The sequence below is a fragment of the Actinia tenebrosa genome, unplaced genomic scaffold, assembly GCF_029948245.1.
Source record: "Actinia tenebrosa isolate PJP-AT-01 unplaced genomic scaffold, QUT_ActTen_1.0 PGA_scaffold5__44_contigs__length_20552954, whole genome shotgun sequence".
NCBI lineage: Eukaryota > Metazoa > Cnidaria > Anthozoa > Actiniaria > Actiniidae > Actinia > Actinia tenebrosa.
This window is the reverse complement of record NW_028292582.1, coordinates 10,210,374-10,233,002: the sequence shown is the minus strand read 5'-3', so window position 1 is coordinate 10,233,002 and position 22,629 is coordinate 10,210,374. Positions and strand designations below refer to the sequence as shown.

General features: G+C 37.7%; 3 protein-coding genes across 3 annotated transcripts; 1 reads left to right on the top strand and 2 right to left on the bottom strand.

Annotated features, from left to right (window-relative positions):
- Nucleotides 1–2,022: 2,022 nt before the first annotated feature.
- Nucleotides 2,023–12,528, bottom strand: LOC116286953 (beta-taxilin). Its single transcript, XM_031693549.2, has 13 exons — nt 12,404–12,528; nt 12,177–12,321; nt 11,967–12,046; nt 10,352–10,411; nt 10,002–10,112; nt 8,666–8,808; nt 7,464–7,515; nt 7,053–7,172; nt 6,256–6,330; nt 5,937–6,029; nt 4,590–4,685; nt 3,864–3,962; nt 2,023–2,734 (listed from the first exon to the last, which is right to left on the bottom strand). Exons 1-13 carry the CDS (start codon nt 12,452–12,454, stop codon nt 2,126–2,128), a joined length of 1,734 nt encoding a protein of 577 aa, XP_031549409.1. The 5' UTR covers nt 12,455–12,528; the 3' UTR covers nt 2,023–2,125.
- A 1,004-nt stretch (nt 12,529–13,532) lies between these two features.
- On the bottom strand, nt 13,533–15,394 carry LOC116286954 (polyubiquitin-C). Its single transcript, XM_089037828.1, has one exon. The coding sequence runs from the start codon at nt 15,283–15,285 to the stop codon at nt 13,684–13,686; it is 1,602 nt and encodes a 533-aa protein (XP_088893954.1). The 5' UTR covers nt 15,286–15,394; the 3' UTR covers nt 13,533–13,683.
- Nucleotides 15,395–15,880: 486 nt separating this feature from the next.
- Nucleotides 15,881–22,487, top strand: LOC116286964 (uncharacterized). Its single transcript, XM_031693562.2, has 11 exons — nt 15,881–15,899; nt 15,977–16,109; nt 16,777–16,855; nt 17,282–17,451; nt 17,562–17,698; nt 17,928–18,047; nt 18,545–18,773; nt 19,453–19,593; nt 20,118–20,216; nt 21,200–21,558; nt 21,871–22,487. Exons 2-11 carry the CDS (start codon nt 16,016–16,018, stop codon nt 21,982–21,984), a joined length of 1,542 nt encoding a protein of 513 aa, XP_031549422.1. The 5' UTR covers nt 15,881–15,899; nt 15,977–16,015; the 3' UTR covers nt 21,985–22,487.
- The last annotated feature ends 142 nt before the right edge of the window (nt 22,488–22,629 follow it).

Genomic DNA, 22,629 nt, shown 5'->3' with positions numbered 1-22,629 from the left:
TGTGTAAAGAGAAGAGGTGTTTTGAAGCTCACTTCAGCAGCTGGTCAAGCAAAGGTGCGCGATCACGTGACATCGTTTCAGGACAACAAACAGATGGTGATTGTTGTCCCACCAATGGGCTCTTAGAGCTCTTCTCTTTGAAACTCACGGTACGATGCCGACTATATCTTTTCTCATTCTTATAATTGGATAAGCTGCATTTTCAGTAGCTGTGATTGGTTTAAAAGATATGACGTCATCGTAATTAACTCTTTTTGTTTCATTCTTCTTTTCGAAATGTTCTGTCTTTACGGTTTCGGTTGCAAATTTTTTATATTTTAGCCCATGTGTCATCCTTAATTTTCTTTTTCTTTCTAGATCATTTGATAAGGCCGAAATTTGAATCCTAACTGCTTCTTTTGAAAAATTTACCGAAAAAATCACAGGTAGCCCAAACAAGGCTTATGGTTCATAAGAGAAGGAATGTATATGGGAGCTAGAGTAAGGACATAAAATTTGCAATCGTTGTTCGCAATCCTACGTATGCCTTTTCCAATCTCCTGGTGAAGTTTCAGTGGATTTTGAGGCCGTTTCGGTAGTAGGAATGTCATTCCCTAGAACATTTTAGTTGCGAATACGCTGGTAACAAATGCGCGGCGCACGTGTGAAAAAAGGGCGGGAAAACAGCACTAGAACTAATACTGAATATCCGATGAGCTTTTCCTTCCGTGTTATATTCCATTCGACAAATTTATCCCCACGAAGTCTTATCTATTCTTAGGAAAAAAAGGAATTTCAAAACGTTTGCGAAGTGTTCGTAAATTATCAATGGTTGTCCGTAGATTTCCGAGCATGCGTAGTTCACAGATCCGAAACTCTAGGGTGAATGAAATCGCGTGATTTTAAAACAAGATTTAAAAATTGCCAATAAAAACAATGGAAATATTTCTAGAAAAGTTTATTAAAATACATAAAAGGAAGGAGTAAGATTTATCGTCAGTGAAAAGACAAGGTAAAAAATATTTTACACCTAGAATGTTCTTTTTAGCAAAGTAAACGAACGACATTTAATATTTTTTTTGAAATTCTAGCTTCGGCAACTTCAGTGATGAAAGGAAAATAAGCTACCCGTGGTTTTTGTTCCAATCCCACGCGCTTCCCGATTATTAAGCCTAAAAATTTAGGCAAATGAATAATGGTACTGAGTTTATCATAATTATAGGCAATTTGAAAGTCGAAATCCTAACCAATTTCTTTTTTAAACTAGAGCCCTCTTAACCAGATAAAACATTCGATAGTTTCAGCATTGAGTGGCTTCAACTTTTCAAGTTGATCAGTACCAAAATGGCGGGAAAATCGTTAATTCCTCGTTAACATAATTCAACCTTCAACGTCAAACAAACAGACCCCAACCAAGAATAGAAATACAATGCCTTGTTTTGTATAGCTACCGAAAACCTAAAAGCATTTGGTTTCATCCTTCTTTGATAAATCACGGCGCGTTATGAATATTATTGCAAAATCTTCCCACGCTGAGGAATCCAAATACGAAAGATAAAGTCCCCGCAGGCACGTTTCTCGTCGGTAATTTTTCGGCTATAACTTAGTTTTACAGCTCACAAAAACTATTTACTAAAGCTACAAAATTTATCATTATGCCTCTGTTTGTTTGAAGCTGACCGCTCCAAATTTTTCACTTTGCAAATGAGGAAAACAAATTTATATATCCGCTCAAAGCTTCCGCCATAAAGCATGTTTTTTCAGAGAGAGTGATTACTATATATCCGTGAAAAACGTTGTAAAACATTGCACAAATTATTCAAGTTCAGTAGACCTCAGTAGACCGTAGACCTACAAATTTTCACTCATTTCTGTGTACAATTTTCTTAGTTAAATTTTTCACTTATATATGCTTTGCACTCTATAGAGTGTGACATTACATAACCTATTTCCCATCATAGATGGGAAAACTGGATTCTTTTAAACTCCCATTACTTACGTCTAAAGACACCGTCTTTGAATAGAAATATCATAAACGACAGCTTGAGACTTTAATGTCAAGTTTATTTCTTACAAAAATCCAAAACCTTAACTCAAACTTTCTTAAGAAGCAAACTTCTATTAGCCTGATAAAATGGAACTATTTCTATTCATCTTTTTCTTCCGATGTCGATGTCGTATCGTTGTTTTCGGTAGTTGACTCCATTTGTACAGGATTCGACTCAGAAATACTAATTTTTTCTCCGCTTTCTTCAACTTCTGCACTTCCAGAAGGCTCAACTTTGTCTTCGTTTTCTTTCGGCATTTGCGGTACAGGATTCGACTCAGAAATACTAATTTTTTCTCCGCTTTCTTCAACTTCTGTACTTCCAGAAGGCTCAACTTTGTCTTCGTCTTCTTCCGGCATTTGCGGTACAGGATTTGACTCAGAAATACTAATTTTTTCTCCACTTTCTTCAACTTCTGTACTTCCAGAAGCCTCAATGTTATCTTCTTGTTGTTTCGTTTCGTCACTGTTTGCAACAGAATCCCTAGACTCAGCATTTGTTGTTTCTGATACTTCTGATTCTTTCATTCTTGTGGTTTCTTCGTCATTTGTTGTTACTTTTGGCGTCGGTATTTCCAAAACTTCAGGCGACTCTGATTCTTTTGTCGTCGTTTGCTTTGGTTCTGGTTTACTTTCACTCAAAATTTTACAAGTAGGTGGTTTTGAAGAATCGGAAGTATTTTGTGAGAGGCTAGAAGGTGCTTCCTCCTGGTGAAAATATAGCACAAGGTTTATAGTCAAACTAAGATGTTGGATGAAAGAAAACTGATAGAAACCCTCATTTTTAACACAATGAAAAGGTTTATTGAAATTTAAGCAAAACTACTCCAATTCCCATTGAAAAAAAAAAAAAAAAAATCAAAAATCAAACAAAGACGCTAATGACGAACGACAAAAACAAAACAAAAATATTATAGATAAAACAAAGAAAGAAACAAAAGCAAAAATTGCTTACAGCAGTGAGGAAACTCGATCCATGAACGCATGAGTTTTTTCGTCACTTTTTTTTACTGTCGTTCTACGATTACCGTGAACACTCGAGTTTATTTTATTTCATTTCTTAATTGTGTAAATATATATTTATTTTTTCTTTTTCTTTCATCATTTCATCTCCTTGAATAGCTTTTATAGACTTTCAAGACATGTAACTCGAATTCTATCATTCTATTTTTTCTTTTTCTTTCATCATTTCATCTCCTTGAATAGCTTTTATAGACTTTCAAGACATGTAACTCGAATTCTATCATTCTATTTTTTCTTTTTCTTTCATCATTTCATCTCCTTGAATAGCTTTTATAGACTTTCAAGACATGTAACTCGAATTCTATCATTCTATTTTTTTCTTTCTCTTTCATCCGTTTCATCACCTAGAATAGCTTTTTAGACTTTCAATACATGTAACTCGAATTCTATTGTTTTCGATTCGTAATCTGATTGGTTGACAAACTCGACTGTTCAAGGTTAGAGTAGAACGACAGTAAATACATACTGTAAATCATCCCTTGAGCCAATCGATTGGAAATAAGATTTATTTTGATCACTCTGTGTATTTGAAGTCAATGAGCACGAGCACGAGCACGAGCACGAGCACGAGCACGAGCACGAGCACGAGCACGAGCACGAGCACGAGCACGAGCACGAGCACGAGCACGAGCACGAGCACGAGCACGAGCACGAGCACGAGCACGAGCACGAGCACGAGCACGAGCACGGAGCACGAGCACGAGCACGAGCACGAGCACGAGCACGAGCACGAGCACGAGCACGAGCATGAGCATGCTTGTGAAATCCAAAGTGTGAACCGGGCGTACACAAGCATAAGCATAATTTTTTGTACCTTGGTCGGGAGGAAGCCTTTCTGCATTGCTCGGCAAAGGTTTTCTAGCTTCGAGTTTTTCCCTTTCAATGAAATAATTTCTTTTTCCATGTTGCCTCTCTGTTGAAATGAAAAAATCAATTCCCATATGAATCATTATATCATCAGCATCTTATTTGCCCATTCATAGCTATTAGAGTGATATTCATAAACCCGTGAAATTAATGTTAGCGTAATAATCATTAATACAAACTAGTACGAGTTATTACTCATTAGACTTTAAACAACGAAGTCATAAAATACAGTCAATAAATTTTCACCGCAATACTTAATTGCCTCACTAATAACCGCTATTACACATTAATATACGTTAATAGAAGTTAATAGCTAAATTTTGCTTCACGGATTTATGAAAATCACTCTATTGTTATCGATCGGAGTTTCCATCACCGTCATCCAACTATTCGCATCACCTTCATCATTGCTTTTAGCTATTAAAAAGCCACTATCATCATTACCACCACCACCACCACCACCACCACCATCACCACCCGACACCGACACTGTCATCATCCACACCTTATTCGTCGTCATCATCACCATCACCCACACCATCATCACCTTCGTCATCATCACCACCTTGACCATCATCAACACCTTCATCGCTTCAATCATCGGTAACATTCAACATAATGGTTCCACGTACGGTCAATTCAACTCGAATACATAGGTACAATATTCCCTTACCTCTTCCAGCATCGCCAGAAGTGACCTGTTAGTGTTCTCATATCGTGATTTTAGTGTTTTATTCTCCTTTTCTAGCTTTTTAATGGTTTTGGTCATCTGCAAGAAAGAGCTTTGTTCAGGAAACGTGTGGCGTCGTTGAAGGTGAATATTTTGTATCTTGTTTACATGAGCGATTTTTTGCGGCGATTTAAAAAAATTGAGGAATTTTCGTTTTTCCTTTACAATTGTATCATCACTCTATAATCCCATATAAGCAACTATTGTATTATTTTCAAATTCTCTTTCCGGTCCAAATTCAAGATTATTTTGGATCGTTTCCATTCGCATTCTTTCGAGGGAAAACTATGACTTATGGAATCAGTCTAGTATAGTTTGGGATGATATAATTAATCTGCAATAGGACTACATGTCTGTCCAATTTGGAAATAATTGAATTCAAAAAAATTTCTCTGACTGCCAAATTAGACTCAACCTATCGGCCTCTTCCAATTTTGTCAGTCCTTGGAATTTTTTTAATCCAATTATTTCCAAATTGGACAGCATGTAGTCCTATTACCTATGCTCATTGCGCCATTAGTGTTATTAAGGGCTTATAGACGACTTGCACTAACAGGTCACGTGACCCTATCCCCCTTAAAACTAGCAAACGAGCCAAAATGAACTCCAGAAATGAAAAGAATACCTCAATTCGAGTAAGAGGGCGAAGTTTCAGCTTGAAATGTTGACTATAGAAGAAATGACATTAAATATAAAATCAAATATTTGACAAGGATTTGTATGGGAAAAGTGTTGGCTGGTAAGCTTTTGCCATCCAGCGCATTTTCCCATACAAATCCTTATAAAACATTCAACCTTATATTTATAATGCCATTTCTCCTGTTTCGCATATTATGAGCTGAAACTGCACCTCCCTACTAATGCCGAGATGCTCTTTTTATTTCTGTTTTTTTATTTTGACAAAACTGCTCGTTGTAAGGGAGGTGACCTGTTAGTGCAAGTCGTCTATTGGCAAGGTTATTCTTTTCATTTGGTGGCTTGAAAATTCATAATTTCAAAAGGAAAAATGACACAGCTTTGCAAATTTTCTCGATTCTGATTGGCTAATGCCTTTTCTTAGATCAACTGAAAGTCAGTTTCAGGAGTTGAAGAACGCCTTGCATCAAGGGGCCGTTCAAGGGGACGCTTTCGTCCTTTTTTACAGCTCTGAAACGGCTAATTGAGGTTGTGCATTCATTACTTTACCGTTGGTATTTGTGAATATTTTCTCACTAAAATGAGGAAAATCCTGCATGTATAAATGAGCCCAATAATGTTTGAAATTCAAAAAACAAAGTTCAACTACTATACCTTGTCCATTTCTGTCTTAAATGTTTGGAACATTTCATTGCTCTTAGTCAAGGTAATCTGGAACTCATCGAAGCGTTCGGTATATAGTGCCAACTACAACATAATACAAAAATCCGATTAATTGGTATTTGCTAGTGTTTTTACCCCTTACTTTATAAGTAAATTAATGTTTCCGACTGAAACGATAGCAAACCAATCTTGTCCCACAAACAACTACACAATATATCAGTTTTAACAGGGAGGTGGTTTTGAAGAGTACTACAAGAATTACGTGGCAATTTTCATTTATTTTCACAGGATTATTGAAAAAATAATTTACCTGAGCTTTCAGTTCTTTCTCTTGTTTGACCATGATTTCAAATCTCTTTCTGTAATCGAGAGAATCTTGAAGAAGCTGGAATAAGGTTTAAAACATGGAATTTAGTAATATATCTCTCTCGTTTGAACCGCTTTTGCTTTGATACCCTTAAATTGCAGTCCTGATGGTATGTGAGGATCAAACTATGGACCTCTTGCTTAGCAGGCAGCACACTAACCAACCAAGCCACACTTGCTCTTTAAAACAAGTGTGTGAGGTCACTGAGGATCAAACTATGGACCTCACTTGCTTAGTAGGCAGCACACTAACCAACCAAGCCACACTTGCTCTTTAAAACAAGTGTGTGAGGTCACTGAGGATCAAACTATGGACCTCTTGCTTAGCAGGCAGCACACTAACCAACCAAGCCACACTTGCTCCTTAAAACAAGTGTGTGAGGTCACTGAGGATCAAACTATGGACCTCTTGCTTAGCAGGAAGCACACTAACCAACCAAGCCACACTTGCTCCTTAAAACAAGTGTGTGAGGTCACTGAGGATCAAACTATGGACCTCTTGCTTAGCAGGAAGCACACTAACCAACCAAGCCACACTTGCTCCTTAAAACAAGAGTGTGAGGTCACTTAGGATCAAACTATGGACCTCTTGTTAGCAGGCAGCACACTAACCAACCAAGCCACACTTGCTTCTTAAAACAAGTGTATGAGGTCACTGAGGATCAAACTATGGACCTCTTGCTTAGCAGGTAGAACATTAACCAATAAAGCCTCATTTGTTCCTAAACACTAAAGCCTCACCTCTTGTTTTTCCATCAGTGACTTTTCTTTCTGTTCAGTAAATTGTAGATTTTGCTGTGCCATCTTGGCCTCAGCTAGTTGGAGCTCCAGCTGTTTGTGCTGAACAATCTTGTCAACATGCTAGAGAAACAGATTATCAGAATAGAAACTGTCTTTGATTTCAAGGCAACTGAGTTTAAATTCACATATGGTGTCATGAGGTTTTCGATATTCTGCGAACTCAGGAGTTGCAAGGTGGATGCTGAAATTTGGTTTTTCGCCGCTGCATCCATCAAAAATAATCAGTCGATATCTTTTATAATCTTGACTGGCAGTAGTGGAAAACCAATTTCAAGACAAGCCATTGAAATTTCTGAGTTTAAAGAATATTGATAACATAACCACAATATTTAATGAAGTGTCCTCACTTACCTGTTCTCTGGATTCATACTGATCAACAAGTCCTTTCAGTTTCGTAGCCAATCTTTGTAAAATGAAAAAGTAAGAAGATTATAATCATTATCAAGTCCAATTATTTAGTACATTCTTTTGTACTGTCTGGTGCTCACAAAGGCAAACAGGGTTCGATTTCCCCAAATGTGTATTGTATGTAAGAAGAGTTGCTTGTTGGTTCTCTCTTGCGCTTCAAGGGACGGTATTGTGTAAGTAGCAGTCAAATGGCTTTCAGTTCCCAGCCATCGTGTCATGTGTCATTAAAAGTTAGGTAAGGCGAAGCAAAAATTGTTGAACTTCTTTGAAGAATTGTATTTAACACTTATTGACTGGGACCGACGGAAACAGTGTGTCTCGTGATCCCGAGACGGCAATGTTTCACGAGGTGACCATACGAGGGAAACATTGCCATCGAGAGACCACAAAACACACTGCTTTCCCGAGGTTCAAGTCAATAAGTGTTTTGTTATATACCAAGTGTCAAAGAAAAAAAAGCAGTTAATATATTTGATTTTTTGATTATTTTATTTCCAAAAACTTGTAAAAACTTACATTTCCGGAAAAATCACTTCGGAGTATCGTTATTACGGGTCAACAACATATTGTTGTCCGCTAAAGCTATCGCTGGGGAAACACTGAAACTTGTTCACGTTCACATGATACCCTCTTGCCCAATCACAGTATGAGAAAAATGGACTTTGATAGTTGGTATATAACAAAATAAATTATTTATAAAGTCAGCTAAGTATCTGATATGGCTGTGTATTATTTTTTAATTGCTGCTGGTGTAAGACTCTTAAGTTTTAATAAACTATATTGAGTTGTTTTGACTGTTTGGACCTCTCTCTGTTCTCTGTAGCCTTAGCTTTAAATACCCATAATAAGGAGCACTGATATAGTCTGAGTGGGTAAAGTGCACACCTTCAAGTACTTCATACAGTACATGAGCCTCTGGCTTTTAAGGCAAAGTGGACTTGGGAATTGAAGACTCTTAAAACTGCAGTGTATATGTATGCAGGCTTAGCCTTGAATCCAGGAGTTGCTTGTCTTGTTATTCTGATTTCTGCTTTTGTTTACCGACCTCAGAAGTGAAGCTAAGCCCACATACACTGGAGTTTTAAGAATCGTCAATATAGGGAAGATTAAAGTAAAATGAATATAAAAATATATATTCTACTTACTCTTCATTTTCTATTTTCAGTTGTTCATTCCTCTTGAAGTTCTCTTGCATTTGTTGTGAAATATCATTGATAGTTGTTTGAAATTTGTCTGATAATTCTTTTCTTTTGGCTTCTTCTTCCTGTGTTCTTAGCTGGCATTCCTCCTACAAAATGGCAATCTATTCAGTCATGCACAAATACTAATAATAAATAATAATAATAATAAACTTTATAAACGGGTCAAAATATTTAGCTATAAAGCTAATTGAGGACACGACATACATAAATAATTAAACAGAGCGGATGCAATTAAACCGTGAAATAAAATCATACTAAATACTAACTAATAGTATCTATTTAGTGACTAATAGTTGCTATCACTCAACCAGAACATTCATCATACAAAGACAAATCTTTTGTTTAATAAATGTTCTGGTTGAGTAATAGTGACTATTAATCACTAAATAGATACTATTTGTCAGCATTTAGCTTGTTTTTATTTCACGGTTTAATTGCATCCGCTCTATAAAAATCTATAGCTAATAAGAATAATATAAAAAAGATAGATTACTAAATATCAATCATTCATTCATTTATTCATCTTTTCATTATAAAATGAATAATTTATCGATCCATTCATTCATTCCAACAACTAGAAGGTCAATCCTTCTTTTATGCAATTTACTAATTCATTAAATTACTTAATAATTCATCAATCCATTTATTATTACATTCATTCATTCATTCATCAATAGACCTCTTCGCCTCTGACCTAATGTTTTCCCATTTCAGACCACATATCATTCCCTACACTATCATTTCTTTGTTTAAGGTTTGCGCTCGGTTGCACATGAGAAGACACATGAATATGGATACAGCTCAAACAAAGAATATTATTCTCAAGGGAATGACACATGGTCTGAAATGGGAAAACATTACCCCAAGCCGATGAGGTCTATTCATTCTTCCTTCCATCCATTTTTTATTATCATTGAATAATTTATTCATTCTCTTTTAATAAAAGTCTAATATAGTTTTGCATGTCATCTCTATGAATTCATCCATTCCTTTATTCACTATCTAACCAACTCACTAAATCTTTTTATTTATTTATCCATCCGTCCATTTTTAAACTCCTTCTTTATTTATTCATATTTGAATAAAATTTACAAGTTTGCTTTCAAGTTGATTAAATTTATATATTTTTATCTATATTGCTGTGTTTTTGTAACTCCCTAGTATGCACTCATCCACATTTCTTTATCATTCTGCTATCTAACTTACTCAATCACTTAATTATTCATGCATCTATCCATGCATTAATTTCTTCTCATTCATTCATTCATATTTGAATTACCTTTACGAGTTTACTGTGCTTTTGTAATTCCCTACACAAACTTTCCAGTTTACTTTTTGCCAGGGTAGCTTTGTTGTAGTCTGATTGCAGCACATCTCTCTCCTTTGTCAGCTGATGACAGAAACATTCAATGATATAATAGTTGTGTAAGGTTTTCATGACAACAATGAAGGGCAAAACCTTTAAATTTTATAAAAACCGGACACAACCACTTTGCTGATCTAAGTCAGGGCATATGGCTAACTCGCAGATTGAACCCTGAAACAACCTCTGGGCTGATCTAAGTCCATTGTGCAATCACTCTATCATGATCTAAGAATGGTAAAAGTACATGTATTATTTTGTATTACCTTTTCATTTTTCGCCTCCAAATCATCTTTTTTATGCTCAACTAATTTATTTTCTGCAGCCTAAAAAAAAGAAAATATTCAACTTTATCAGAATAATTTTAATCAAATAAAATACAATTTTTTTAAACTCTGAAACATTACTGGTATACCTATGGGCTGATCTAAGTCGATCAGGGTACAGCTAACTCACAGATAGAACCCTGAAACAATCTCTGGGCTGATCTAAGTCAGGGCACAGCTAACTCACAGTTCAAACCCTGAAACAACCTCTGGGCTGATCTAAGTCAGGGCATGGCTAACTCAAAGATAGAACCCTGAAACAACCTCTGAGCTGATCTAATAAAGCCAGGGCATGGCTATCTCACAGATCCATCCCTTAAACAACCTCTGGGCTGATCTAAGTCAGGGCATGGTTAACTCACAGACTGAACCCTGAAACAACCTCTTGGCTGATCTAAGTCAGGGTATGGCTAACTCAAAGATAGAACCCTGAAACAACCTCTGAGCTGATCTAATAAAGCCAGGGCATGGCTATCTCACAGATCCATCCCTTAAACAACCTCTGGGCTGATCTAAGTCAGGGCATGGTTAACTCACAGACTGAACCCTGAAACAACCTCTTGGCTGATCTAAGTAAGGGCATGGTTAACTCACAGATAGAACCCTCAAACAACCTCTAGGCTGATCTAAGTCAGGGCACAGCTAACTCACAGATTGAATAGAAATTTAGCATGTGAAGTATTGTGGATGGAGGAAAACTGGAGAACTTCGAGAAAAAACCCTGATTAAACTATGTAACTGTGGGAGATAAGATTTTCAATTTCCACAAGCAAGTTCTCATTGAGAGTGATGAATACCCTTTGAAATAAAATCTAATATTTAATGACCTCGTCCAGTAGTTGAAAACAAAAGAAAACAATATAACTAGTGTTTATTATTAGACTTCTATATCACAAATAAAATAAACATCAATCAACTGATGAATGCATGGCAAAAAATTATTTAAAAGAAATGGTTTAAGTCATTAATTTTTGAACAATATCTACCCAAGCATGTCTACCAGACGATAAAATATTTTCTGCTTAATTTATTATTTTATTACTATTTCATTGCAAGTAGTTAAGGCCAATATTGAAGGTACGCCGTCCTAATAAGGAACCCAAGCTACAGCCAAAGCTTGAATGAATCTGGCAAGCCAAACAAGTGAAATTTTTTCTAACGTTTTCTTTTAAACTCATTTCCCCCCTGTATCTAAAACACCTAAGATAAAACTAGCAGTCCTAAAGACTAGCTCTATGTTCTTGAATTTATTTCTGTAATGTCAGACACGCTAACAGATGAGTCTAAGAAGAGTTATTGGTGCATATCACGCCAGTTACTACTTAAGTTATGTGAATGAATATTCATATGGAAAAATAATTCAAACTCGAACCTTCTAAAAACCTTATACTGAGGATGTAATGAAATACAGAAAGAATATTGGTATTAAGTTATTCAACTTTAAGGCCTAGCTTTGGTAACTTTTATAATATTTGTATTTTATAAACCTGTTATGAATTCCTGAATTTATAAGCTTGTTTTTAGACGCGCGTTGAGTTTTGAATTTGGATCTTACCAGTTGTACGTATTTCCTTGCGATTGCTTCAACTTTTGCTTCTGGGGTTTCAACGTTATCAAAAGCCCTTAATAAAAGCTCTGTGGTAAAACAAATCACAAATAAAAATCAGCAAATGTACAATTTATGATAAACTCATAGAAAATTCCTCCAGACCATTTTGGTGAGTAAAATATACATTAAATAAAGGCGTTATAAAAATGGATTTACTTATTCTCTTTTCTTCTTCTTTATTCCTCTTCTCTTCTTTGGTCTTTTTGCTTTTTTTCTCAATCGTTTGAGGCTTAGGAACATCAGTAGGAATTTGGTTATCAACTTCTGCAGGATGTTGTTTTTCTTCACCATTCTGTTGAACCTGTTCAAAATAGAAGCAGTTTTTTCAGTATATTTTTGCTCGATTGCAGCAATGATGATATAACTGGATGCTAGTGTCATACCTGAGGCTCTGTGGATGTGTTTTCGGGTTTTATATCAACAGGTGCATCCATTTTAGAGTGTTTTATGTATTTCTCTGATCGTTCGTTGGATCCGTGGTTCGATGGAATGACAAGTTCTGCAATATTGCGTCTAGCGCCAGTCTACTCGGTGTGTCTTCATTGCGAGGTCTTACCACAGGTATCCCGAACAATATGTCAACTTTATCTAAGCAAAGATTCCTGAATTAATGGGTAAAATGAGATCTGGGATTCGCCTTTTTGGGACTAAGGAAATGGAATTTTAAACCCTGGGAATGGGATTCACAGACAAAAAACAGTTGCAGTATGCATAGACTATACACCAAAGTCCAATATGTCACATAGCATATTGAAGACATTTTTGAGTGAGGGTGCATCTATTGTTGCCGTAACAAAGGAAAAACTGAGGTGGAAAGAAAAATCGAAAGCTTCCTCAATAGATTTACCTAGTGAAATGTTATGTTTCACTGGCCATATGGTTAGACGGACAATACATAACTATAACAAGTACAGTATTTCACTCATCCACCAATTTCATGGTCTTCATGAGCTGGTCCAGTTCTTTTAACATAGTTATTTTCATTTATTTATATATCTTTGCCATTTTAACACCCACGTTATACATGATATATACATGCATAATAGCTGGGAATCCACTACAGCATGTGCCAATTACCGTGGTCCCTCATAAATATTTATTAGAAAATGAATTATCAAGAAAAATTTCCTTTTTTTTTTCCTTTTGTTTTTTTCTTTTTATTTCCCTTGTCTTTATTTTTTTTGTCCTTATTTTCCTATACACTTATTTCAATAAAGTTAGTCACCTGTTTCAACCGCTTGACATAAACTAATGGACTTGAGATCTCTTACCAGTTAGTCTCACCTCCTCTGAGCATACTCAACTGCTGCAGTTTGTCATGCACTGTACTTAGTTTTGTTCGTGAGTAATGCACGTGTACTTACAATTTGAACGATTGAACAAGAGGCTAGATGATTCTGACCACTGAGCAAGGTTTTTTACCATCATAAACACAATATCTTCAGGTTGATTAAAGACAATACTCTTTAGAGAATCTCTTATTTAAACTAATAATAAAATAAATAAACACAATTTATTTTAGCAAATTTTATTCCTGTTCAAAATCTTAAACAAAATTTACAATCACAGAGGGAAAAATAAATTAACAAAGCCAGTTAAGTTCTGTAATTCTATATCATTTAGCAGTTCATTAGTGGAAGTTCACTGGTGTACTGACGACTGTCTAGTTACCACCTCTCAGACGCAATACCAAGTGAAGGGTTGATTCTTTCTGGATATTGTAGTCGCTCAAAGTACGACCATCTTCAAGTTGTTTTCCAGCGAAGATAAGACGTTGTTGGTCTGGTGGAATACCTTCCTTGTCTTGAATTTTGGTCTTCACATTTTCAATGGTATCGCTTGGCTCTACTTCAAGGGTGATGGTCTTGCCAGTCAAAGTCTTGACAAAAATCTGCATACCACCTCTCAGACGCAGGACCAAGTGAAGGGTTGATTCTTTCTGGATGTTGTAGTCGCTCAAAGTACGGCCATCTTCTAACTGTTTACCAGCAAAGATAAGACGCTGTTGGTCTGGAGGGATGCCTTCTTTGTCCTGGATTTTGGTCTTCACATTCTCAATGGTATCGCTTGGCTCTACTTCAAGGGTGATGGTCTTGCCAGTCAAAGTCTTGACAAAAATCTGCATACCACCTCTCAGACGCAGGACCAAGTGAAGGGTTGATTCCTTCTGGATGTTGTAGTCACTCAAAGTACGACCATCTTCTAATTGTTTTCCAGCGAAGATAAGACGCTGTTGGTCTGGTGGAATACCTTCCTTGTCTTGAATTTTGGTCTTCACATTTTCAATGGTATCGCTTGGCTCTACTTCAAGGGTGATGGTCTTGCCAGTCAAAGTCTTGACAAAAATCTGCATACCACCTCTCAGACGAAGGACCAAGTGAAGGGTTGATTCCTTCTGGATATTGTAGTCGCTCAAAGTACGGCCATCTTCAAGTTGTTTACCAGCGAAGATAAGACGCTGTTGGTCTGGTGGAATACCTTCCTTGTCTTGAATTTTGGTCTTCACATTCTCAATGGTATCGCTTGGCTCTACTTCAAGGGTGATGGTCTTGCCAGTCAAAGTCTTGACAAAAATCTGCATACCACCTCTCAGACGCAGGACCAAGTGAAGGGTGGATTCCTTCTGGATGTTGTAGTCACTCAAAGTACGGCCATCTTCAAGTTGTTTACCAGCGAAGATAAGACGCTGTTGGTCTGGTGGAATACCTTCCTTGTCCTGGATTTTGGTCTTTACATTCTCAATGGTATCGCTTGGCTCTACTTCAAGGGTGATGGTCTTGCCAGTCAAAGTCTTGACAAAAATCTGCATACCACCTCTCAGACGCAGGACCAAGTGAAGGGTGGATTCCTTCTGGATGTTGTAGTCACTCAAAGTACGACCATCTTCTAACTGTTTACCAGCGAAGATAAGACGCTGTTGGTCTGGAGGGATGCCTTCTTTGTCCTGGATTTTGGTCTTCACATTCTCAATGGTATCGCTTGGCTCTACTTCAAGGGTGATGGTCTTGCCAGTCAAAGTCTTGACAAAAATCTGCATACCACCTCTCAGACGCAGGACCAAGTGAAGGGTGGATTCCTTCTGGATGTTGTAGTCACTCAAAGTACGACCATCTTCTAACTGTTTACCAGCGAAGATAAGACGCTGTTGGTCTGGAGGGATGCCTTCTTTGTCCTGGATTTTGGTCTTTACATTTTCGATAGTATCGCTTGGTTCAACCTCCAAAGTGATGGTTTTACCAGTTAAAGTCTTCACGAAGATCTGCATGATGATTTTGAAGAGTTCAAAAGCTCAAAATTGCTTTAAAAATCGAGTTTTTTCGAGCAAAATTTCAGCCACACAATGTCAAAATGGCGGAATGAAAAAAAGCTCACCCGCAGTGATTTTATATGCCGCAATGAAATGTCGCCCTCTGATTGGCTGAACACTAATTTTGCTGTGACGTAAATACGCGTGACTCAGCTAAAATCTTGTATGTATTAAGAAAATAGATCTTCATCAAAATCAATAGAGCTTTATCCCTCTTTTACTGAGAAACATCAGACGTTTTTCGTTTTTGACAGTGCTCAAGAATGCTATATATACATTGATTTAGAAATCAGGACAATGAAGTCGTAAATTTTGATTTTAAATTAACAGAAAGTAAAGGTTTCTTTTTACGGTATGAGAGCGGGATTTTTTTGGATTTTGGAGTCGAAACAAGAAGTAGTAAGAAGTTCAAGTTTGATCGCCTCTGGTCTAAAGTCTATGCGTTTGGCTTCGAAAAAAGCGTTTTTAGCCTTTATTGATTGTCAAAAAACTTAAAAGATTCGATTAGCTTATAGTTAGGCTATTTAAGGCTCAAAAAAATACGTATTTTTTTAAGGAAATCGAAGCTAATTGTAAGTATGATGTAATTTTATTCAGAATATACTGAAATTTTCCGTGTTAGATCTAAGTAAGGGCTTCCTGTTTCTAGCAAGCTGTCAAGGTACCTTGGGTAATTTATGAATCCAAGATGGCGGCAGCCTTGATGCAGAACAACGGGTCTGCACCAAATCAGCAAAAACAACTCAGTGGAGCGGCTGACAGATCTCTACGATCTGTATTTGGTAAGTATTTGTTTGTTGTTATAAGATTTGTTATGAATTTTGGGAATTTTCATGGACATTGAGCAGTAAATTGAAGCAGGTTCTCTGCTCACATAAATTGAATGCGAGTATGGCGGTTTTCGACCATTCTCAAGATGATCAAAAGACAAAGACATGGCGGCCATGCTAGCTAATGACAAGTCTTACAGAATACTATATATTTTGACCCCTTTATCTTAGGTGTAATGTTTTCCCATCTCAGACCAGTTTGAGTTGTATCTATATTCATTTGTTTTCCCATAGTACTATAAAGGGGATTGGTTAGGAAACCTATTGTTTTTAGGTCTTTGTTCGCTTTTGATGTTGAACCGGTCTTGACTGTGCACAACGTTTGATTTATGCTCATCCGAAATTGCAAATAATTAAACATAAACTTTGTCTATGGGATTGTTGACGTAAGGAATATTCAAATATCTCTTACAAATCTTTAAGTATTTTGAACTACCAGCCAAAAGAAAGATTTTCGTCTGTTCACTCAGCCATTAACAATGGTAAAACAATGGTAAAACAAAGGATTGTGCACGGTCACTATAATTATGATAATGATGTGATGATGATGATGTGTTGATGTGATGATGATGATGTTATGATGATATTGATGATTATGATTTTTTGTTTCAATTTGTAGTTGGCAATATTCCCTATGAAGCGTCAGAAGAACAGCTTAAAGAAATCTTTTCTGAAGTTGGACCAGTTGTTAGTTTCAGGTCTGTACAACATACAATAGATGTACAGTACTTAGAGTTATGGTCATATGAGTGGGAAAAGTACAGACTTACGGCAAATATATTGTACAGTATGTTGTAACTCACACACAGTGGTTAAAGGCAAGAGGTAAACCACTACACCCTTCATGGTTGTAGCTTAAAATGGCACTGTCTAAAAATAGTAGGAACGTGTAGATAATTTGGATCACCGTGAAAAGCTTTGTGAAACTGACGTTTTGGACGTTAGTCCTTCGTCGGAGTAAGGACAAAGGAATAACGTCCGAAATGTCACTGTCTAAAAATGTATGTTGTAAAACCCACAGAGGTAAGAGGCAAGAGGTAAACCACTACGGCATCCATGTTTGGATCTTAAAATGGCACTGTCTATCATACCTACTAAAGCCCACCTTGACAATTCTATTTCAGGTTAGTTTTCGACCGTGAAACTGGTAAACCAAAAGGCTATGGGTTTTGTGAGTATAAAGATCAAGAAACGGCACTAAGTGCAATGCGCAACCTCAATGGTTATGAACTAAATGGGCGTGCACTCAGAGTTGACAGTGCTGCATCAGAGAAGAACAAAGAAGAGATGAAAGGTAAATACAGTCAAACCTCTAGTAATCAGTTACCCTCAGGAATTTGCCAAGTGACCGCTTAAAAGAAGTTTTATAAGTAGTCCATTCTAACAAGGTTCTTATATTTCTAGGTATGGAAGCGGTTGCTCGACCAGAGGCCAACCCACATGGTCCTCCAGTGGCTCCTGCCGAGGCTCCTGAAGCCATCACACAGGCTGTTGCAAGTCTTCCACCAGAGCAAATGTTTGAACTCATGAAACAAATGAAGGTATTCATACAAAGGGCCTTGAAATAATGGCCGGTTAATTGCTTTTCATGGTGACTGGCCATATTAGTTTTAGCTCTGTCATACCTTGTTTATGGATCAATGTTACTGGGCGAAATTTCCGACTCCCCCCCCCCCCCCCCCCCCCCCCAACTGTTTTCTACGCCCTGATACATGTATTTGGATTATTTACAGTTAAAGGAATTTAGCTTCAACATTTGCTTGTTTGCAGATTTGTATTCAGAACAACCCAGAAGAGGCCAGACAGATGTTACTACAGAACCCTCAGCTTGCCTATGCCTTACTGCAGGCACAAGTCGTTATGAAGATTGTTGATCCTGTGATTGCTCAAGTAAGTTGCACCCATATCTAATTCTATTTGGACTGAGAAGCTTGTTGTTTTTTTCAAAAAGAAATTATATTATTATAAATATTTTACAATAACAGAGCATATTCTTGCAATCTGATTGGCTGACATCTATGATCAGTAAGAGGACAGACACATAGAATGATTAATCGCTCGCGCACAGAGCTAGCTTATGATTGAAACCATTTTTCTTTAAACTTTTTCCTTGTAATTTTAGATGTTTACATTTTATGTTATTGTAAATAAATAAATAAAAAATTGCTCATAGATTTCCATTGACTATCATCTTATTGACCATGTATGAGGTCTTAAAATAATACAATTTTTACAGTGAAACCACTGGTTGTGCTTGTGGTTCCACTTGAGTTTTGAACATTCTAAGATGTCATCTATGATCAATAAGCGGACCACCAATTGAAATCTATGAGCAATTTGTTAATTGAAATATGTAAAGCATTAATAATAAATTGAATGCATTTCAGAGTATTTTACACAAGCCCAATGAAGCACCAGCTCATATCCAGCCAGGAGAACCACAGCCGCAATCACAACACATCCCAGGACCTCCAGGTCCCATAGGTGGAGGACCAGCACCAGGGCCACAAGGGCCATCAGGACATCCTGGGCCATTCCCTGGACCAGGACCTGATATGGGAAGAGAGCCAAGAGGACCACCCCCACATGATATGATGGGACCTCCAGACCAGTGGGGTATGAACTACTCTGTATATATTTTTATGTGCAGTTGTTTTGTCTGACCTGTGGGGTCTTGTCTGACCTGTAGGGTCTTGTCTGACCTGTGGGGTCTTGTCCGACCTGTGGGGTCTTGTCCGACCTGTGGGGTCTTGTCCGACCTGTGGGGTCTTGTCCGACCTGTGGGGTCTTGTCCGACCTGTGGGGTCTTGTCCGACCTGTGGGGTCTTGTCCGACCTGTGGGGTCTTGGCCGACCTGTGGGGTCTTGTCCGACCTGTGGGGTCTTGTCCGACCTGTGGGGTCTTGTCCGACCTGTGGGGTCTTGTCCGACCTGTGGGGTCTCTGACCTGTGGGGTCTTGTCCGACCTGTGGGGTCTTGTCTGACCTCTCCAATTTTTATTCCCTCTGCAAAACTTACGCATTCCAATTCAATCTGTGAGTTAGTTATGCCTTGACTTAGACAAGCCCAGATAATTCCCCAACCCAACCCAATCCTTACCCAAAAGGCAAAAGCAGTACTCCTACATCAACCTTGATTCCCAATCTATAGAAGGGGTTTTAAGACTATTTCCTTGGGCTAAACAGTTGGGGGAAAAAGTGCTTGAAAAATATATCTGGTAGCAAAGTTCCCTCTATACAACATGGCTGCCTATTTTTGATAGCTCACTAATTAATTGGCTCTCAATGTTGCTTCAGATCGAAGAGGTGGACCGGACATAAGAGGGCATGGCATGCCACCAGACATCCACGATCGAGGGCCAGGACCCAACCATAGGGACTTACATGGACCACCTGATGGACCACATGGCCGAGGAATGCCGCCAAATGATATGAGAGGTAACACATAAATATATTTAAGAAAAGTACTTTTTTTATTATGGGGGGGGGCTTCAAATAGGAGGGCCATCAGTAAAAAAAATTTTTTTAATTTAATTTTTGTCAAGGGTCAAACCTTCATTGTCACAAAAGCTGTTCCCTTGTTGACCTAATAGGAGTGTCTTGAATTTCTTACTGAGTGAAAGGAGAAGGGCTACAACAATTTTTAAAACTATACTGAGAATCCCCCAGTGCCCAATAAAAAATTACCTTTCCTTAGTATGTTTATCATTCTTCTCAAACTCATTAATAATGCATGATTAAGTGTGCTCTTAGTATTAGCATAAAATGTGGGCAAATTATGCTTTGAATTTCCAAGAATTATTGATAGTTTGAGAAGCCATATCAAGCACTTGAAAGAGTGTTTCATCCTCTATCTAAGTTGGTTAAAGAAATTCTGCTCCACCTCTTTTCAGCTTACTTCTCAGTGTTTGGAAATTGAATGAGACACTCTTTTACATTCATATATTACTTGAAATCTTTAGGCCCTGACTTTAGAGGACCCCCTGACAGAGGGTTTGGTGATAGAGGTTTTGATCCAAGAGACCCAAGATCAAGGGAACCTCCACGGACAGACTCAAGAGGTAAGACGTTCCTTCAAAGCTTACAGTACTTTTTGGGATGGGAAGCCTGTGTTATGTTTGCTAAATTCAGCCAGTATCCAAGGGCGGATCCAGCCAAAATTTGGGGGGGGGGGGGGGGTGATTGAGTTTAGGGGGGAGCTAATTGAGTTTCTTCTGTCAACACAATGGAAGACAAAATAAAAAAGCATCATTTTTTTCTGCTGAAGGGGGGCTTCAGCCCCCCTTTGCCCCCCTGGATCTGCCATTGGTATCAATAGGCCATTTGCAGGTCATAATCACATGACTATTACTGGATGCCAAAAATAAAAAGTAAACTTCCTTTTATTCAAATAACTTTTGCTGGATTACTAAATGCCATATTTAATAAATCCTTTACAAGATGTGAGCATTTGAAGTTTTGAAAATGTACCAAAACGATGCCACCAAGGCTTCCAGTGATAAATACATACAAAACTCTCTATTTTCGTTCTTTCATAACTTCTTTGGTATGCAGTCAAATTCTACAAAATTTTCTGGAAATAGTTTTCGTGAAGTATTTTCTCAGATAGCATTAATAGTTTCTGTTAAAAAGGCTTCATTTTCTCTATCTGAAAAAACTGAGTTGTGAAAGTCGTCTATAGAATGGCAGTCCTGACTAGCTTATTTGCAGCTTTAAACATAGAATGGCTTGTTAATCACAGGGCTTACTAAGTTATGTCATTTTAATTCCCAGAAATAGAACTCTTTATCTTGGATGTATTGTTTTTCCATTTCAAACCATGTGGTCCGAAATGGGAAAATATTATTTCCAAGTCAAAGAGGTTAGCATTGAAATCCATTTCCAAGGGAACATTGTTGGGAGCCTAATGAAGAGTAGTCTCCTCAGCAGCCATTCGTTTACCGGACCGACACTAAGAACGGCTGCTGAGGAGACTAAATATAGAGTGAAATTTCAATATATTTGAAAATATTTTTGTAACAGAATTTTGAATTTTTTTTCCCAGATGAAAGAAGAGGTCCCCCTATGGACCACAGGGATCAGCATATGAGAGACCCTAGAGGACCACCTCCCCATGAGCAGCGCTATGGTGGACCAGGCCCAGGAGGACCCAGAGACCCCAGGGATCCTCGAGCTGATAGGGGTCCTCCTGAGAGGTTCCATAAAGGCCCAAATCATTCACCGCAGCAACAGTGGGGACCCCCACAGGGTGGGCCACCTCCAAGGGGACAACCAGGTCCAGGACCTGTTGGTATGGCTAGACCCCCAGGACCTGGACAGGGTGGTCCAGGGGGGCCCCCAAATCCTAGTCCTCCAAATGTAACTGGTCCTCCTGCCGATATATCTGCACAAGACCAAGAAAAGGTGAATGCTTACTCAGTATTACTCTCAATTTCATATTACATAGCTTAAATGCAATGCAATGCAATGCAATAAAATAATTTATTGAATGTTAGGAATATTGCTGGCTTTCAATCAGCTGACAAAAATCTTTTAATCTCATTTAAATTAAATTTATTCTTATACCGCCTGTCATGAATGACTGAGCATTTAGCACATAGCCTCATACTGAAACCTTTGTGCGTCACAAGTGAAGCATATCTTGGAAGTGGGCTATTTGACACAATTTAATTTGGTCCATCGAATTCATGTATTTTTATTATCATTTGTTTACAGGCGGCACTCATCATGCAAGTACTAAGCCTAACAGACCAGCAGATTGCTCTACTTCCAGAAGAACAAAGACAAAGTATCATGATGCTAAAAGAACAGATTGGAAGATCGACATAGCCTTCATTTTACCTCTAATATATATGTAGTAGGGACAATCTAGGGGGGTTCTAGCATTGACTGTGAAGAGGGGGGTGGTAGGTGAGGATACAATAGTGTTTTTCACTGATAACATCACAATAGACCTATCCGGAATTTGCTTGACTGGCGACGAAACAATGGTTTCAAATCAAGGTTGAACTTGATGAATAAAAGAATCAAGTCCAGTCTCAACTTCAAACCATTGTTTCGTGGTCAGTCAAGCAAATTCGGATAGGTCTTTGAATTGAAATAATTTGAATTTTGGGCCATTTGTCAGGACCCCAAATCATTCTACAGTCATCTCTACATATTTTCTTTTTTCCAGGTTTCCTCTTTCAAGGCGAGATATGGGGACTACATATCTTTGTACCCGAGCTTAACCATTTTTCCCCTTTCAACCCAAGCTTGATTTTTTTTCTCTCTCATACTTCTAATTTATGGCTTCATAACTTATGTTACTATTAAACTGAATAGAAAAATTAGCCTTGTGTTTTTATGATTTTCTTAATGGTTTTGGTTATATTCTCTTGTGTACTTTACTTCCCTTGTGAATAGTACTTGGATGGGAAATATATTTGGTTTGATTTTTGATTTCATTTTTTCCTTTTTTTCTCTTTTGTGCAG

What these genes read in the sequence shown, in the direction of transcription:
- LOC116286964 (XM_031693562.2), top strand. Translation starts at nt 16,016, where the DNA reads ATGGCGGCAGCCTTGATGCAGAACAACGGGTCTGCACCAAATCAGCAA. An exon ending in GAACAAAGAAGAGATGAAAG is followed by an intron (nt 17,452 to 17,561) that starts GTAAATACAGTC and finishes TTATATTTCTAG; the next exon opens with GTATGGAAGCGGTTGCTCGA. An exon ending in AACTCATGAAACAAATGAAG is followed by an intron (nt 17,699 to 17,927) that starts GTATTCATACAA and finishes GCTTGTTTGCAG; the next exon opens with ATTTGTATTCAGAACAACCC.
- LOC116286953 (XM_031693549.2), bottom strand. Translation starts at nt 12,454, where the DNA reads ATGGATGCACCTGTTGATATAAAACCCGAAAACACATCCACAGAGCCT. An exon ending in AGTATGAATCCAGAGAACAG is followed by an intron (nt 7,173 to 7,463) that starts GTAAGTGAGGAC and finishes CTGTTTCTCTAG; the next exon opens with CATGTTGACAAGATTGTTCA. An exon ending in CACTGATGGAAAAACAAGAG is followed by an intron (nt 6,331 to 7,052) that starts GTGAGGCTTTAG and finishes ACCTTATTCCAG; the next exon opens with CTTCTTCAAGATTCTCTCGA.
- LOC116286954 (XM_089037828.1), bottom strand. Translation starts at nt 15,285, where the DNA reads ATGCAGATCTTCGTGAAGACTTTAACTGGTAAAACCATCACTTTGGAG.